Source organism: Prunus persica, chromosome G6 (assembly GCF_000346465.2).
Source record: "Prunus persica cultivar Lovell chromosome G6, Prunus_persica_NCBIv2, whole genome shotgun sequence".
Classification (NCBI taxonomy): Eukaryota; Viridiplantae; Streptophyta; class Magnoliopsida; order Rosales; family Rosaceae; genus Prunus; species Prunus persica.
The window spans coordinates 29,684,305-29,703,167 of NC_034014.1; the positions used below are offsets into that span (position 1 = coordinate 29,684,305).

The 18,863-nt window shown below is 36.5% G+C and overlaps 2 protein-coding genes across 6 annotated transcripts; both read left to right on the top strand.

Moving 5' to 3' along the window:
• LOC18774052 (myosin-binding protein 1) lies at positions 1,970-7,112 on the top strand. 2 transcript variants are annotated; one of them, XM_020566133.1, is made up of 5 exons: positions 1,970-2,759; positions 3,628-4,858; positions 5,042-5,140; positions 5,264-6,578; positions 6,665-7,112. In XM_020566133.1, the coding sequence occupies exons 2-4, from the start codon at positions 3,787-3,789 to the stop codon at positions 6,553-6,555; spliced, it is 2,463 nt and encodes an 820-aa protein (XP_020421722.1). In that variant the 5' UTR covers positions 1,970-2,759; positions 3,628-3,786; the 3' UTR covers positions 6,556-6,578; positions 6,665-7,112. The 2 variants fall into 2 exon arrangements, with proteins under 2 accessions (XP_020421722.1, XP_007208094.1); XM_007208032.2 differs by having other exon boundaries at positions 5,042-6,578.
• Positions 8,077-13,043, top strand: LOC18774979 (phosphoribosylaminoimidazole carboxylase, chloroplastic). 4 transcript variants are annotated; one of them, XM_007204873.2, is made up of 16 exons: positions 8,077-8,381; positions 8,536-8,751; positions 8,898-9,009; positions 9,159-9,221; positions 9,337-9,475; positions 9,570-9,625; positions 9,847-9,920; positions 10,060-10,207; positions 10,340-10,513; positions 10,737-10,824; positions 10,920-11,036; positions 11,518-11,615; positions 11,717-11,834; positions 11,926-12,020; positions 12,217-12,323; positions 12,423-13,043. In XM_007204873.2, the coding sequence occupies exons 1-16, from the start codon at positions 8,164-8,166 to the stop codon at positions 12,514-12,516; spliced, it is 1,917 nt and encodes a 638-aa protein (XP_007204935.1). In that variant the 5' UTR covers positions 8,077-8,163; the 3' UTR covers positions 12,517-13,043. The 4 variants fall into 4 exon arrangements, with proteins under 4 accessions (XP_007204935.1, XP_020422792.1, XP_020422793.1 ...); XM_020567203.1 differs by having other exon boundaries at positions 11,521-11,615; XM_020567204.1 differs by lacking the exon at positions 8,077-8,381 and having other exon boundaries at positions 8,606-8,751; positions 8,894-9,009.

An 18,863-nucleotide genomic window follows, 5' to 3' on the forward strand; every position in this document is an offset into this window, starting at 1 on the left:
GGGGCCCAGTACGAGAGAACTGAAACTTAACCCATGATTCATATGGGCCAAGTGATCAGCACAAACCTTACTTTTTCCTTTTGGGTTGACGTGATCAGCTCAAACTTGAAATACGATTGCCTCATATGGTTCAACAACAATCTGCAAGAGTGTGATAATATTTCCAGCCCTCCCTTATATTCTCACAAACTTTATATTTTCAATAAAACTTATAAACATGCCAGTTACTAATTCATAAACGCACATGGTGACACATGGTGAAAATAGCAGCACGCATTCATAATTACAATCTTATCGTCAATTCATAAATAAGGTACAAGTCGAAATTCATAACTATAATTTGATTTGATATGTACAAAAATCTAATTGATGAATTGACATCTCATTCTATCTCATCCATAAATCCAAATTGAGTAAGTTGCGTCGTGCATATGCAAATTATGCAATTGCCAATTGCTGCTCCAAATTAATATAAAGTGATAAATATCCTCATCCTCTTCTTCACCTTCATTCATAATTAACCACTTGCATTGTTTTGTAACCCATTATTTAATATCCTCTATTTCTTTAGAGACAATGTTTTCTTCAGCTTATTCTCCTTCCTCTGCCAGCTTGAAGAAGAGAAAGAGAGATAGCAAGGCCAAGGCTGGTCAGCAGAAACGTCTGAATGAGGAAAGTGAACGTCTAGTGAGAAAGATCACTGAGGGCTATGAAGTTTATGAGGCTATGAACAAACGTCGTCGTACCATGGAGTTAGCGAACAGTTTTTTGAGGGCTGAAAAAATGAAACTCCTTGGGTATTTGAACGACATCCACTTGTTTATCTGCAAGTTTCAAGAAACTGGTGTTGATGGCAATCCCCTTCCAAAACCTCCACTGTCTATGCTTGATTAATATGTTCTCCTTGTCTTAGTTAAGTTTAATTAATGTATATTATGTTATTAATTGGTTTAGTGTATGTGATGTTTGTGTCGCTTACCTAGGACTAGGAGTGCTTAACAATGAACAATGGTGATGTTTGATTCTTTTTGTTACGGTCGTTTTGTTTCTTATATAATTTGTCATTGCAAAAGCTGTTCCTTTTTTATTTATTTACTTTGACAAGGGTTGCAATTGCAAACTAGTAAAGTTGGACTTGTATTGTGCGATCCGTTTACAAAATGCAATTCCATCTTGAAGGTTCAACAAAAATTTATACCAAAATACTCGAATTTATTTATTAAGCATGATCTGTGGCCAATTACACGAGACTTATGGATAATTATAGGGGTGGGCATCTTAAACTGAAATACCGAAACCGTACTGTACCATACCGATTTCATATCGTTTCATTTGGTATGGGGAGATATTCGGTACCGTACCGTACCGTACCAATAGAGTATGGTATGTTACTGATATCAAGATTTTGGTACAGGTCAATACCGTACCGTACCAAATAGTACTTAAATATAATTTTAATTGCCTTTGTGTGTGTTTATATGGCCTTTTTCTTTTATTCATTTGATAATTAAAAGCTTTTTCTTTGATTTATTTGGCAAAAGTCATCTTTCTTCAAGCAACTCAATTAGTAATTTTTGATTTATAGGTGAAAAGATTTTCATGATGAAAATATAATAAACAAAATAGTTGTAAAATATTCAACCAAGACCCTTTGAGTGAAAGAAAAGAAAGAAACAATATGTACTTTTATCTCTTAATAAAATTAGTGTCTATCACCGTTTGATTTTAGAATTGTCTTTGGACTCTTTACTTTTTGTTTGTAGAAAAGTCACTTAGAATCTTGATTAAGATGGAGGCTTTTTTTCTTTTGGTTAAATGGTAGGCCTAAGCCGACAATGAACTAAACTAACAAGTAATGACTCTGGGCTGAGTCCTACCTAAAATATCAGTAGCTAAAATATCTTTGAATTTGTAACTTAGGCATCACTTATTTTGGTGAATGAATATGTTGAATATTGAATTGGTTCATTTTTTAGTTGTATCATTTTGGTACCGATACCGATTTGGCACGGTACGAATTTTGGCAAATCATAATCTCATACCGTACCATACCGATTTAAATTTTCGGTATCGATAACAGTACGGACTTAATACCGTACCATGCCCACCCTTAGATAATTACAAGTTTTCATTTTACCTTAAGAAATAGAGGAAAAAAAAAAAAGAAGGGAAAAAAAATATAAGTGTCTTATGGGCTTTCTTCTAATGCCCAACACGTGGCCGCCATTTGTCCTATACAGTGTGTAATTCACTGGAAAAAGGAAAAAAGAAAAAAAGAAAAAAGAAGAGAAGAAAAGGGCCAACTAGCTATTTTTCCCGGGAATCTTCGCTGTTCATCATTTTTTGGTGGGAAATCTTTTCTGTTCTCATTGAACAACAGCCCATCCAATCTTTTTATTCTACTTCTTTTCATTTTTCTTTTTTTAGGGGACTTTCGGTATCGTGTCGTTTTCTCTTATCAACAGCCGACTTTTTGGCCTTTGTCGGCATATATTTCAACACCAACTTTTGAATTCCTTTTGTTTTTATATTTCTAATATGAAAATCATAGAGTGAAGGGGCCAACGTGCATATGATGTTGTAAAGCTTCAACCTTTCTGTTGGGCTTTTGTTTCTGCTTGAAATCTCTCACCAAACCAATTATTCGTTTTTCGTTTTGGCATTAGTCCGCCCTCAATTGGGTCTCTTTCATTTCCACGCTCTGCCCTCTGAATACTCAGTCATTCACTGCTTTCTTTGGTTCCACCACACATGAACAGGTCAGATTCTAATTTTGTAATTGTAAGTAAGTTCTTGTTTTCAATGCAACTTATATTTTTATGATTTGATCATCGTAGATTTTGTTGTTAATTGGATTGGTGGGTGTGGTAAATATTTATTCTTTATGTGAATCGAGTCTCTGTTTTGTACTGCCAAGTTGGTTTAATTAGATTGAATTGGGCCATTGGTCTTTTGATGGGTATTCATATTTCAAGTGATGAAATTTCAAATTCAATTTCCGTTTTTTCTTTTACCATTTTGCTGATAAGCTGGCTTTTTTTGGGTCATTTGTTAGAGTCGTTGTCGTTAGTTATCTTGTATTGGAATTCTGGATATGGGTTGTTTCAGTTTTCTTGTTTACTTGGATTTGCTAGCTTCTTGGTCAGGTGTATTGATCTGCTAAGAGAAATTGGTCACTCCCTATTGCTATGTGTTTGTGCTTTTTATGGCGTTGACCCTTAAAAGTTTCTGCCGCCTTGGGATGCAGATTGGTTTTAGCTTTTAATGGAAGTATTGGCTTGGATTATGTGGATCTTGATGTAGGAGTAATAACGTCTTATCATGTTCATTAATACTGGTTTGATATGCATGCTAACGGTTCATTTGTTATCGGGTTTTCTATGAGAAAGGGGGTTTCTATGAGAAATGGGGTTGCGTTTCATATAAATGTTTTCTTTGTTAGCTTCTGGTATAGTTTTTTCATGGTTATCGACTAATTGTCTATGAAATTGGTTTATGCATGTCACTTACTTCCCTTTTCTTTTTGTGGGTTAAGATGTTTTCTTTCAAAATTCTTAAGTTTGATTTTTTGTTTACTGCCTACTTGTTTACTTTTGGCTCATTTTTCAATCCTTGGTGCCTTCTCAGTTTATGGGAGGAATGATGCAGGCCTAGCTTCTGGTGTTACATTAGTTGTTTCTTTGATTGTTTTGAACCTCCCTTGTCCATTACTGGATACAGTGCCGAGTTTCACCTTGGAGTACTGATTCGTATTGGAAGGACTGGAGTGTTTTCTATTTCAAGCACATGGCTGCCATGGGGACTTCATCTGCATTTATGCAGAAAGCCCCCCAGGATTTGACTAAAGTTTTGGTAACAGCTATCTTTGAGTGGTTGCTTATTTCTTTGCTGTTCGTTGATGCCATATTCTCCTATATAATTACGAAGTTTGCTTATTACTGTGGATTGCAAACGCCCTGCCTGCTGTGCTCAAGACTTGATCATGTTTTGGGCAAGGAAAAACTTGGTTATTATTGGGACCTGTTCTGCGGCAATCACAAGTCAGAGATTTCTTCACTAGTTCTTTGCTATGCTCACCATAAGCTTGTAGATGTTCATGGAATGTGTGAAAGTTGCCTCTTCTCATTTGCAACAATTAATAGATCCAATGCTGAGACATACAGATTACTGGTGGGTAAGTTGGGGGATGATGCTAACTTTGATTTTGATCAGGACCCATTACTTCGGGGTCATAAGCCTTGCCTATCAAGCGGAACACTTTGTTCTTGTTGCAAGCAGCCATGCATATCTCGGGGGCATTCTCAAAAGTTGATTCAGACAAAAAAATTTGGGTCCGAGGCTGAACTTGATGTGCCCTTATCTCGTGATACTGAACATAATCAGAAAGAACTGAGGAAGGGACAAGATGAATCATATATTTCAGTAAGAGCCACTCATATGAGAGATAGTGGGCTTCACCCTTTATCTCATGTTGGATACACAGAGCTCAAGGTTACTTCTGATACTGAATCGGAGGTTCATTTTTCTGATGATGATAATGCAAGTGGTTTGATTCATGAAGGATGTGATCCCAAGGAAGATATCTCTGCTCAATATGCTGAGTCCTGCATTATTACTCCAGCACTGATAGATCCAGCATCTGTGCCCAAGCCTTCACTTTTGGCACAAGTAGATCCCAACTCCAATGGTAGTACATCTGTAGCATCAACTGTTGCTTTTGGCCATGGATTGGAGGAACTTAATTGGCAAAAAGTTGGAAGCAAGGCTGATTTCCCTGCATTAACTGAACCTATCCTTGACAATACCCCTCCATCATCAAATGCAATGGAAGCCCCAGTTGAAGTATCAAAAGGAAAAAGTAAGTTCACAATATTTTAAGTTTCCTCTTTTTTCTCAATGTCTTGATTTTGCTCTTTTTTTCCCTCTAGAGTTCAAAATATTTTTGCTTTTTGTTTGAAATGCTTCTGCATAAAGCACCCATTGTTTACTGCAGTAAATTGACTTCACAATGTTCATTCTTGTCTGTGGTGATTTCTCTCAGAAGATGTGACAATAACTCATGAAACTGATCAAATATCTGCGGCAGAACCTAGGGAATTGTACAAGGGAGGAGTCAGGGCACTCACAACATCTGAAACAGGTGTGGAAACAATCCCCATCTCAAGCAACACCGATCAGCAAGTAACCAATGTTTTAGATCTCGGTGATGCTTATAAGCTTGTTGTTGTTAGTAAAGGCAGTCAGTTATCTGGTGTGCTTGCAGAACAATGGATTGGGAAGGACTCTTCAAGAGTTACTGAAGATTTGAAGGTCTTGCTGTCACAATTGTCTGGCACTCGAGGGAATGAGCAATCAACAAACGAAATGAGTCCAAAGTTGTCCCCAAATAGTGGTGATTTGAAGGCTTCTGATTCTTCCAACTCTATTGGGTTGCAGATACTTCAAAAGAGGATCTCACTTGAAAGAAACGAGTCTGGGTTATCTCTGGATGGGAGCATTGTCAGTGAAATTGAGGGTGAGAGTGTTGTTGATCGATTAAAACGGCAGGTTGAGCATGACAAGAAACTTATGAGTGCTTTGTATAAGGAGTTGGAGGAAGAAAGAAATGCTTCTGCAGTTGCTTCTGATCAAGCAATGGCCATGATTACAAGACTGCAAGAGGAGAAGGCAGCAATCCACATGGAAGCACTTCAGCACCTACGAATGATGGAAGAGCAAGCTGAGTATGATAACGAAGCACTTCAGAAGATAGATGACCTTCTTGTTGAGAAGGAGAAGGAAATACAAGATCTAGAGGCAGAGCTGGAATTTTATAGGAGGAAGTTCCCAAATGAATCGATGCTAGAGAATCTGCTAGAGACAACCTGTGATATCCAGGCAAGGGATATTGTGGTGGATCATTCAGAATCAAGCAGCATTGAACATAGTGCTAGTGTTCCTAAACATGTGGACACTGGAAGGCCTCATACATACAGCACTATGCCTTTTAGTGATGAGGATGGTGGTAGGGTAAAGACTTCACTTTTGGATTTTGAAGATGAGAAAATACAAATCTTGCAATGTTTAGAGAAGTTAGAGAAGGCACTTTCATTGTTCTCTAATAATGGAGAAAACTCGGATTCATCTAAAGGTGATTGTTCTGAAAATGGAGGAAATGGGGTTGGCAAGTCGAATCTGCATAATGGTGATGGAGGTTCTCAACAAAATGATGCAATACGAGAGAATGGTTTGCCAATGCAACATCAAGTGCCTGTAACGTCAGGACATATTTCATCCCTTGAGAACCCTCTGTTAAACGGTAAACAGAGTGAAACTTATTGCAATGGCCAGAACTCTGCAGAGCTCTGTCAAGTGACTGATTTAGCTTCTCTTCCGATCCTGATTTCCGATCTGAATAAGAGGTTGAAGGCACTTGAGGCAGACCGAGGATTTCTTGAACGCACAATTAACTCACTTAGATATGGAGAGGAGGGACTGAAGTTCATTGAACAGATAGCTTCCCACCTGGGGGAATTACGGAAGGTCGGGATAAGAAGAGATCAAACTTCAGCTTGAGGATGTATAATCCCTTCAAAAATGTGAGTTCCTTAATCAATCCTTCCTACTCATGCCAACATATCTATATCTCTTTCCCTTTCGTTAAAAATGTAAATTGTTCTGTCAGGTGGCATGCGAAATGGAGATGATGTTCCAGAAGGCAGAAGCTGGAGTGTATGATAGCCAATATATGTACTGTATTGAAGATTGTGTATGAAGTGTACAGAAATACTAGCTTGTTTCCTCTCAACACAAAGAAAATGATAGGATTTGACCCCATACCCCATATACAGTTGGGTCATTTTTCTCCCTTCCCCGCCTTTTTTGGGGTCTGACATATTTCACTTTTTACCTTGGAAGAAGTTTGTAGAGTTGGTGAGCCTTTTCTTGTTTTCCTTATTAAATTTGAGTGGATGTTTATTCATTTGTTTTTTTCTTCAACTTCTTTTCTTTTCCATTTTTGGTTTCTGGAGTGGATGAGTGATTGCACTGTAAAACGGGTGATTATTGTGTGTAAACTGTAAATTTTACTGTTGTGATCAATAAGAAGATTGATGCCATTTTGATTTGTGCTACCTCATAATTTCTTTTCTTTTTCATCTTCATTAAATCTGTGTATACTGTTTTATGTGTTTCTGCAAGTAGAATCATCATCTATGGACTTTATGGAAATCTAGCAGGCTTAAGCTCAAATCGAGTCAAATTTGAAATCTTTGTGTAAAATTGAAAAATAATTCAATAAGAAAAGGATACCAAAAAATGTATCTGGGTATTTTATTGCTTTTGGTTTTGACTAATTATTCTATTTTATTTTTAGATGAATAAATAACTTTATTTTGACAAAAGAAAATATTTAGAGTTCTATTTGATGTATAACTGGAGACTCGAAAACTTATCTCTAATCACGTAATTGTATTGTTGTTGCCTATAAATAAGAGGTAAATATTTACGTCTAAAAAATATTAATATATATATATATATATATATATTTAAAGCGTATAGCCGCGCGGCTATACTTTTAAAATATTAATATATATTCAAAGGGTATAGCCGAGCGGCTATACTTTTAAAATATTAGTATATATTTAAAGAGTAAAATATTCGTATAAATTTAAGAGGTATAGCCGCTTAAAATATTAATAAATATTTAAAGAGTATAGCCACACGGCTGTACGTTTAAAATATTCGTATAAATTAGCCGGCTATACTTTTAAAATATTAATAAATATTTAAAGGGTATAGCCGCACGGCTATACTGTTAAGATATTAATATATCTTCAACGAGTATAGCCGCGCGGCTATACTGTTAAAATATTCGTATATATTTAAGAAGTATAGCCGCACGGCTATACTGTAAAAATGGTCATAAGAGTATTTACTAGAGGCACCCGACTACTTAGGTAAAAGTCCGAGAAATCGGGTCGGACTTTAGCACATCCAGGCCCAGTTACCAGCCCACGCTAGGCCCCTGAGCATCCATCTACCCGAAAGAGTGGCCTGAAACCCGATCCGCTTCATCCCTAATTGGAATTTGGGAGGGAGGAAGAAAGAGAAGGCCACAGAGACAGAGAGAGAGAGGCGCCGTGGGGCTTTGGTTTTTCTTTCTAGTTCTAAAGACATACAGAAATGCTTCGGCAGAGCTCCTGCTGCTGTGACTCTTTTGGGTTTAGGCCGTGTTTGGTTGCATCAAAAACAAAAAACGCATTCTCTTGCTACATGGACCTCAAAGACAAGAACAAGCTTCTACCTTTTGTTTCTTCTCGCTCGCTAAAGCAGCCTCAGCTGAACCGCAATCCAGTATTGGCTTGCCGAGCATCACGTGGCTCTCACGTGATTCCTGTCGGGTAATATTTGCTTTAAAAAAAAATTCATGTCAAAATATGTCAAGAGCATGAGTGTTAATTTTAGTTTTAGACAACTTGAACTCGACATTTTATCTTATTGTTATTCATACATATATATATGTAAATTTATAGTATTTGAATATTTTATATGCAGGAAAGATGATTTACCTATTCATGGAGTGGCTGAAGTGATTGTTGGTGTTCTTGGAGGAGGTCAGCTGGGTCGTATGCTATGTCAAGCAGCTTCACAAATGGCCATTAAAGTGATGGTATTGGACCCACAAGAGAACTGCCCAGCTAGTAAACTTGCCTATCATCATATGGTTGGAAGCTTTGATGATAGCGCTACAGTCCAAGAATTTGCAAAGAGGTTAACAATTTATCAACTTGGTTGCATTTATGTCCTTGTGATTTATATTTATATTGTATTGTTTTCATGTTTCTCCATCAAGCACTGCTTTGTCTCTGTAATCGAAATTAATATGTATGTACTCTAATCGTATTCATGGTAGTTAGATGTGGAGTGTTGACTGTGGAAATTGAGCATGTGGATGTGGAGACATTAGAGAAACTTGAGCTACAAGGAGTGGATTGCCAACCCAAACCCTCTACAATCAGAATAATTCAGGTTTGTTTATTCATTTTAAGGGAGATTTTTAAGTTACCATGTTGATACATATGAAAGTATAAGCATGTTGCACTAATTCGGTATTCCACTTTTCAACTGCATGGTTCCATTATAGTATTGCTAAGCATCTCATCCTTTAAATGTAACAGGATAAGTATCTCCAAAAGGTCCATTTTTCGCAGCATGATATTCCACTTCCTGAATTTATGCAGGTTAGTTACTCTTTATCTATCTGATTGAAGGACTATAATAAATGATTTTGCAATTTTGCTTTCTATAACATAGCGCAAGATTATATATTGTTTTTGTATAATGTGGCAAAGGTAGATAGATGATCTTGAAGGTGCCAAGAGAGCAGGGGACCTCTTTGGCTATCCTCTTATGATAAAAAGTAAAAGGTTAGCTTATGATGGACGTGGAAATGCTGTCGCTAAGAGTGAGGATGAGCTTTCTTCTGCTGTAACTGGTAATATGTTCAAAATTTTAACTGGATTGTGATTGGTGTTGAATTCAACTAGAGGCTATCCATTTTTTAAAATATAATTCTACGTTTGTTGCAGCTCTTGGAGGGTTTGATCGTGGTTTATATGTTGAGAAATGGGCCCCTTTTGTAAAGGTTGGTCTCTAGCAGTTACCATGAGCTTTAATGGTTTATTTTGTGAGTTTACCATTACATTGTATTTTCAACCATGTTTTCCTCTTTTATTGGCAATATAAATGCAAAACACATTGTTTGATGATTTACAAACCAAATATTAATTTGCAATAAACAAATGTGCTTCTGAACAAGTACATCAAAAATAAAATCTCCTCTCATGTTTGGCAATCTAACTGCAGGAGCTGGCTGTCATTGTTGCAAGAGGAAGAGACAATTCTATCCTTTGCTACCCCGCTGTTGAAACTATACACAAGTAAGCTGTAGATTAAATTTTTAATTGTCTGTCAGCAGCCAATGTTTGATCTTAAATTTTTCATATCTGTTTATTAAATGTTACTAATATCCACATAAATCCGAATGATTTCATGTATTTTTGGGGATTTTTCGTGCAGGGAAAACATTTGTCACATTGTAAAGGCACCTGCTAACATGTCATGGAAGATCAGAGAGCTGGCCACTGATATTGCCTCCAGAGCTGTTAGTTCATTAGAAGGTGCTGGTGTGTTTGCAGTTGAGTTGTTCTTGACAAAGGATGATCAGGTAGCAATTCTACCTCTCTTAACAACTTGGATTATGGTTATTCGTTATTTATTGATTGGTGTATTGGATTTTTATCTTTCATAGCTCTGCTGCATTCAACTAAGTTATGCATGTATTGTGACTTCTTGTCAGATTTTGCTCAATGAAGTAGCTCCTAGACCTCACAATAGCGGTCATCACACAATAGAGTCTTGCTACACCTCACAGTATGAACAGCATTTGCGGGCTGTTGTTGGGCTTCCACTTGGTGATCCATCAATGAGAACTCCGGCTGCAATTATGTACAATTTACTTGGTGAAGATGAGGTGAGGTTCTGTTCAATTTTGTGAACACCATCTGTCATGCACTTAATTTCTGACTTTTAGTTCTCAAATTATTTTTTTTCTTAAAATTACTATTTTGAATTGTTTTCATGAACATGGATATATAGTGGAGTGTTTGAAAAATGTACAGCTATATCTGTGCTTGTGGAAGATAGATCGATGTATCAAATGCTGACTGTTGTCATGCCATTTTTTATGCTTTCAGGGGGAACCTGGTTTCCATCTAGCTCATCAACTGATTGCAAGAGCATTGTGTATTCCAGGGGCTACTGTTCATTGGTATGATAAGCCAGGTTAGATTCTGCTTATGTCCATATTTTAATGTCTTGTCTATTTCTGATTCATACTCAAGGATTACCTAATACCTGTACTATTTATATTGTGGCAGAAATGCGAAAGCAACGGAAGATGGGTCATATCACCATTGTTGGACCTTCCATGGGCAATGTCGAAAAGCTCCTGGATTCAATGTTAAATGAAGAGAGCTCTGAAAGTCAATCTGCAGGTAGTTTGAGTAGGGTGGTTTCGCGTAATTATTCCTTTTGACTACGAAAAAAATTATACATCTTTTGAGATTTAGTCCAAATTTTGAGGGCCTATGTGGTTAATTATATGAACCGCAGGTGGCTTCATTAGTACATGTACCAGTAAACTTCATAAAATGACTAATTGTCATTGTGGAAAATTTACTGTAAAATTGGAAGAGTGCAAGGGGAATGACAATGGTTGAACTTTATAAAGCAGTCTGGGGCATGAAAGACTAGGCACCTACACAATTGATAATGTTAACCTTGTATAAATTTAAATATTCTAAATCCATTTTGTGGCGGTTCCCATCTTCTCCCTGTACCTTATATAGACCCCTTTGAAAACCAAACTGTGATACGGATTCCATTTTCATTTCATTTTTTAGTTAATAGTCGTAACAAGTCACACTTTGTTATCCTCAAATTTTATTCATGTTGCTTTCTCTTTTCTAAATGCAGTTGCACCACGTGTTGGTATTGTAATGGGCTCTGATTCGGATCTTCCTGTTATGAAAGATGCTGCAAAGGTTTTGAATATGTTTGGAGTGCCTAATGAGGTTTGCTTCTCACATGTTATTGTTTGATGTCAAACGATTACCCGTTAAATGTGTGTTATATTTTTTAGTAATATATGATGTTAAACTGATATAATTTCCAGGTGAGAATAGTTTCAGCACATCGTACTCCTGAATTGATGTATTCTTATGCCTTGTCTGCTCGGGAGAGAGGCATTCAGGTCATCATTGCTGGTGCTGGTGGTGCAGCTCACTTGCCAGGCTAGTCGTATAAACTATGCTTCAAACAAATTGCTCTAAGTGATTATGTTTTTTTTCTGGGGTTAATTTAACTGTCGCTTGAGTTTTCCAGGCATGGTAGCTGCCCTCACTCCTTTGCCCGTTATTGGTGTCCCTGTGCGTGCTTCTACATTGGATGGAGTTGATTCGCTTTTATCCATTGTGCAGGTATACTATTTCAAACAATTATGCTTATTTTTTCCCTATAACATCTTTGGTTTATTGGTTTTTTTTTTTTTCCATTGCTTCCTTTTTCGTTAGTGTGCTCTACGAAAATTTTACTTGAGATCGTTACTATTATTGGTATTATTTTGTTTTTGTAACTTATCTGGAAAGTTATTCCGTATTTGTGTTGATAATGCAGATGCCAAGAGGGGTCCCAGTGGCAACGGTTGCTGTAAACAACGCCACTAATGCTGGTTTGCTGGCAGTAAGGATGTTGGGTGTTTGCGATGCTGATCTACTGTCAAGGTTGGGTCCTTTCACTTAATTATTCATGTCACAAAGCTTGAAATGAAAATCTGTATTCTGTTGCCTGCCTTTTGTGACGAGGTATAAACTTGAGTGCAGAATGAGCCAGTATCAAGAAGATACAAGGAATGAAGTCTTGACAAAGGCAGAGAAACTACAGAAGGATGGTTGGGAATCTTATTTGAATCCGTGATAGCCAAAGCACTCTGCCAAATATCTGTTCAAATTTTGGAGTTTCACTCTCTCTTGAAGTCGGATTATCTGACAGCTATTAAACACATTATGGTTAAATTCCAACAAAGAGAAATACAAATAAGAGTATCTGACAGCTTGTCAAGGCGCAGTACAATGAACAGAAGGATGTCATCAGAAAAAAGTGGAAGTTTCGTGCCTACGAAAATCAGTTAACGTAATTCGGATTAAAGCTCAAATTGGGAAAGACAATGAGGAAGGACAACTGGGGGCAGGAGGAGGGCGGGGGAGAAGCAGCCCTATGGTTGTATTGTGTCACTATAAGATCTGTCTACTCCGGAAATAAGTATTTTTGTATGATTCCATAACATTGAATTTCTTTTTTCTTTTAATCAGCCTTCATCTTGTGACCTAAAAGGGGATCTTAAAAACTTGTGACAAAATATTTTCCTGCACTACAAACCACTCCCTCGGCCAGTAAAATTACAAGCCGAAATGAAAGCGACTCAACTCACCCTCTTTTTTCAATTTTGTGTGGTACAATCTTTCATTGGTTAATTAATTGATAAGCTTGACTTGACCCACAGAATGGAATTTGTCGTGCAAGGGTTGCTTGGGCTGGGCCTTGGGCATTGGAGGGGGTTGGCCCTGAGATAGCCCAGGGGATCGCCCTCTCATCAAAATCGTTATTGCCAACATTATACTATATAAAATAAAGAGTGCTATTAAACAAATTCTAAAATTAACTGACTACACTCTATTATCAAATTATTTATTAAATTACTAATTTATCCTAATATGAAATAACCAAAAAGAATATATTGAATTGTGAAGTAAATATAATTTTAATGAGTACACCCTACTCACCATATTCAACTCTAATCAAACATAGAAAAGTTTTCATATTACTTGGTGCCCACGAACAACGCCGCGAGTACTGATGAAGGGCGCAAGGAAGTGTCGTTGAATGGTGTATAGCAGATAGGAAGGGATAGATAGCAATGATTCTAATCCAGCTAACTTACTTGCCACAGTATCAATCTTCGATGAGTGACTAGAAGAATTTTCCCTTTGTTATCTGCAATATAGCCTTCATGACAAAAGAAAAAGAAATAATTTTAGTCACTGAATACAAGAAGATTATAACCAAACAAGACATCAAGCTAGTTATCAACCAACAAATAATCACACAAGTAGGTTTACTTTATTTAAGGTTGAAGAAGATGAGAAATTAAGGAATATTAAATAAATTGCAGACATTGAGATTTCTACCGGCTTCTCTAATAACATCACCAAAGTCTTCTATGCCCTTGCTTTCCTGTCAAAGTAAAAAATTTAAATAAATTGTAGACATTGAGATTCATGAGTGTAGAAATTGCAACAAGTAAGAGCTGGAAAAGTATAACACTCATAAAAAGAAGGATTGGTATTAGGGTGTTGTGTAATAGAGTGTATTAAGGTGTATTAAGGGTATTTTTGGTAGTTAAATAGGGTGTACTTAGTTAATTTTACATTTTGATTAAAATATTAGGATGTAATCAGATCATAAGGTGTACTCAGTTAATTTAAAGGTTCGTTTAGCAGCACTCAATAAATAATACAAATTGTGGTGTTTCAGGGATATGGCAGGCCAGTTTTGTGGATTTTTCTGACCCAAAAAAAGAAAGAAAAGTTTTGTGGATCCCATTGATTTAGTGACTGGTATGCTCACTTTCATCATCTAATAAAATAATTTTTTAAAATTTGTCTTAAAACAACGACTCTGTTTTCTCATTGGTCTTTCTTGAATTTTTGTAATTTTCATGTGAATATCTTGGCACCTTCATATTTATTTGAGCAGTATTTCTTATTAAAGAACTAGTTAGCTTGAATTAATCTAAAAGTCATTTTAAATGCATCGTTTTCTTCCTAATTAACTTTTTGGCAGTCCCATTTCATATTTCATTTGGCTTTAGAGGGTATCCAATGAGATGATGCTCCAAAGGCCATGGACAATCTCACCTTTTTCTTCTTCTTTTCATATCTGATACCAAATAAAGGAGCCTGGTTGCCCTGCCAATTTCAATATCTACTACTACTTGTAGTTCTCTACTTGGTCGCCAGCCATTGACTCATTGGTGCAGGTAGCAGGAGATTCTCTCTCTCTCTCTCTCTCTCTCTCTCTCTCATTTCTTCGTTTTTTGTTGTTTTGATTTTTGGGACGGGAGGCATGAAACTTGAAAGCTAATTAATTTGCAGTGGTACACATATGTAAGAAAGAGTTTGTACAAGTCCTCTCTCTCTATCTGAAAACATTATTTTTATTTTTATGTGTAATAAAAGTAAGTGTGTGTTGTGTGTGTCCTACCGAAAGCAGTGTGTCAAACATGTGGGACATGTACCTGTTGACAGTCACATGGTTAGTGCAGCAGATGGGAAAGACCAAGTACCATATAATTACAAATTTTGTGAGCCAAGGGTCCAATGGGGTCTTAGGGGAGGGTCCTAGGGTCCTGCGGGTAGACAGAGGTAGAGAGAGAGAAGAGAGATATCACTCTTTCGTTATCTCAAATTAATAACATTATGTTATGTAAAATAATATTTAAATATATACAACAAAATATAATTAATTAAAAATAACAAAATAGTGATATGCCCGCGATATATAAGGTTTTCTCCTAAGAGAGCCAAAACATTTGTTGTGTGAAAAAGGGAATGTGGTGTGACATTTCAAGCCAAAACAATACAGACATGTGGAAGTGTGCATGTAATGTTAAAACACCCTCCTCCTCCACACAGTCCACTCCACAGTCTATAATATCATATCAACTGGCCTTCCTTACCAGCAGCAGCTCAGCAGCTCAGCAGCTTAGCTGTCGTTTTGACTGTAAAAACCTAGTCATATAATTTGGCACCCTCTTCAATGTGCTTCGACTCCCACAATCCCACAATCCCACAATCCCACAATCCCATTATCCCATTATCCCATCCCCACAACCACAATGCTCTAGCAGATTAATGTATTATTTATGTGCCACTCTGACTCTGCAGATTAATGGATTATTTCTCCGAATCCCAGCCACTCAGGCCATATAGCTACTAGCCTACAAGCCTAGTAGTGAATGCATGCATGATTGAGAATGACTGCATGTCTAGCTGTTTATAAAATAATACAGAACCAACCTTATATATGCATTTGTTAAAATCAAACTAATTATATGAATTGTTTGGGTGACAAATATGAATATGTCACTAGTTTTCAGTTGCAGCATCCATTATATATCTTCAAGTAGGTTGCCTTGAATAAAGCATAGGAAGTCAACTTTGATGCTTGAATGCTTCTCCTATATCAGAGAGAGAATCACAGGAAAGAAAACAGGGATTTAAATGTAAAGGAAAACTTGATGCTTCCCTTCAATAACTAAAGAAAAGAATGCCTGATCATGAAAGTGGGCAAAGGCAGCCTTTGGGTTTGGTATAAAAGAATCAATTACAGTACTCAGCAACAGTACTTTCACTACTTACTCAGCGAGAGAGAGAGAGAGAGAGAGAGAGAGAGAGAGCATAGAAAAAGGCACTGTCTTTGAAGAATTTGATACTCTTTTTTATATAAAAAATCTTTAAAGAAAAGAAACGATATTGCAGATTTGCAGATACTCTCAAACCGATGGATGATGTTTTTGAACCTGGTCTCTCACTTACTCAAAACCCATTTTTAAATCGTGCACGAATCTTATTCTTAAATACTGTGTTTTTATAAATTAATCAATCAAACTTTATATTTTATTGTCATTTTGCAGATGACTCAGACCAGATTTTCTTATTTAAAAAAAAAAAAAAAAAAAAAAGAGTTCAACTTAAGTGATAGGTTAATGATGCTCTGCTTTGTAAGTTGTATAAATTTATAATTGTGCTGTAATTCTATCACACGTCATTGGTGATTACTTAAGTGATAAAAATATAATCAGTAGCGATATAATTATAATAGGACGAGAGACACAGTCACGTGGCTACTATCCAGGGGAACATACTTTTTGGATCCTGACAGATGCACAATAATATTTATCACCACAAAGGCCAACTGGAATCCCTCAGAAATAAAAGTACAAAGTCAAAGTATATATATCTGTACATTATATTATATATATATATATATTTTATACATGGTGTAAAGTTTGAACTGTGAAGTCTCATGTCGCTACATGAAATGAAACATCATGATGCCATTGCCAGCCCAGTAAATTCCGCCTATGTCAAGTCCAAGGCTAGTCCTCCTAAGTATTTGTTTAACATTGTTCATTTAGAATGATAAGTAATTTTTTGAAGTTTTTAGAAATTTCTGTCCGTTTAGTAAATTATAAGAGAATTATTTATTATTAAAAATTAAGGTGAGAGAAAATTATAAGGAAAATTAGTTAATAATGTACTTTTATTTTCTGATTATGAATGAATTAGTTTCGAAAAGGCGCTAGGTTTAATAATTATGCGGAAATTAGTACCAACAATAATTTTAACAAAAAATTTACCAAAAGCCAAACTGTTTTATCTCACAACTGATTTTTCTCACAACAAATCTGATATCAATTATTTTCACAACACAGTAATGCCAAACTGATTTCTGTGCAAGTCTTTCTTAGTCATAATAAAGAAGTGGATTTCTATTCAACAATATTACTAAAGTCGGCCATTCAGATGCCTAAATATGTATGTTAAATTTGAGTTTCATATCTATCAACGATTAGAAATCGCCTAGCACACAGCTCAGAGTCACGGGATGAAGATCAGAGGGAAGGGACATATAGTTTAGGGCAGTACAGAGTGGTACAGTGTTTGACAACTTGACATGCATATTGTTGCATTGATAGCTAGTTAAGCTAAGGAAGCGCGTGGAGGTAAATGGGTTTGGCAGAGGAGGTGAGGGACAATCCCCGGCCGGGCCCTATATACAAAGGTGGCAAAAGCATGAAAGGAAAAGCTAAAGCCTGAAGGAAAAGACAGGATTGGAATTTGAGAACAGAAATCAATTGAGACACCCCAACCACCCATCATGTTTGGAGAGTTGGGAGCACCACCAACCTCTCACTCTCTCTCTCTCTCTCTCTCTCTCTCTCTCTCTCTCATGAATGATTTGACTTCACTATTTATCGACCCAATAATATGTTTCATTTCTTTCCACATTTCCAACACCATGTGGGGGGATACTGGGATGATCCCCCTTGAATAGTCAGAAAATGATGTACAATAATTTCTTATGAGTTTTCTGTCATGCCCAAATTTTTATTTTACATGAAATCTTCTGTAACTGGCAGATTGGTTTGTGCAAACCAGCAAATATAATTTTCTGAGAAGAAGAGAGAGAGAGAGAGAGATGATTATTGTACATAAAATTTATATATATATGCACAAAATGTGGTTAATGGTAAAGATGCTTCAACCCAACCAAGCAGGAGAAAGCAGGGCATGCAGTTACTGTTTAGAGGGAAAGCGTGGGTGATGGTTCAGTGAGTTTTCTGACTCACAACCACAAAAAGAAGCTGGCAGCTGACCCTTTTAGACAGTTAAGATGCTTATTGGAGATTGTCTAGAGCTAGAGGATAACTTTGGAGGTTGCTTTAACCTTGCTAATGTACTGAGCTGAGGGGACTAAATGAGGACAGTTGGAAATGGAGTGGAGGACACCAGTAAAGGGGCATGTGAACTCTTGGGTCCCTACCCTAGCTACAGTTCAGTTCAATTTCCAGTATATAATGACCACAAAGAAAAAAACATCATTGAAATATATGAATCACACAATATATGCCAGGACAATGCTTCTCTCGTTATTGTAAATTACAATTTGATACATATGCAAAAATAATTCATTAAAAACACCAAAAGAAAAAATCTCAACATACGTGTCAACATGTGATGTAGGAACTTCTACTTCCTTTAGTTGAGTCTCAGATATTCAAATTGCAAACTGATAAGATCAATGCAATAAATATGAGTCTCATACTCTCAGAGGTACTGAAAATTACTGGCCAAGTAAGTTCAGCAAACATCAACAGATCAATTATTGTGCAGTTGATAGTGCTGTCAGGTCCGCTGTGGCATTTAGCAATACATTTATTGCTTAAATGAAAAGCACCTACAGAAATTCCATGCTCAGTGAATGCAATAACTTGTTCCAATCCCCAATGGATGGGATGGGAGTAAATCGGACTTGGGTAGTGATTAGCAGGCGGGATTCTCTTACCAATTTACTTGAAGTTTGCAAGATATAATTTTAGGGTGATAATAAAAATAAGACAACCAATTCAAGCATGATTCGTCCTTTAATTTTGGATCTAGATTTATAAGTTTGCATATAAATCATTAATTGTTGAGAAT

Excerpts from the sequence above, each read along its gene's own strand:
- LOC18774052 (XM_007208032.2), top strand. The coding sequence starts at position 3,787 with ATGGCTGCCATGGGGACTTCATCTGCATTTATGCAGAAAGCCCCCCAG. Across the intron at positions 4,859-5,041 it reads TGAAGTATCAAAAGGAAAAA|AAGATGTGACAATAACTCAT; the intron begins GTAAGTTCACAA and ends GATTTCTCTCAG.
- LOC18774979 (XM_007204873.2), top strand. The coding sequence starts at position 8,164 with ATGCTTCGGCAGAGCTCCTGCTGCTGTGACTCTTTTGGGTTTAGGCCG. Across the intron at positions 10,514-10,736 it reads ATTTACTTGGTGAAGATGAG|GGGGAACCTGGTTTCCATCT; the intron begins GTGAGGTTCTGT and ends TTATGCTTTCAG. Across the intron at positions 11,835-11,925 it reads TGGTGCAGCTCACTTGCCAG|GCATGGTAGCTGCCCTCACT; the intron begins GCTAGTCGTATA and ends TGAGTTTTCCAG.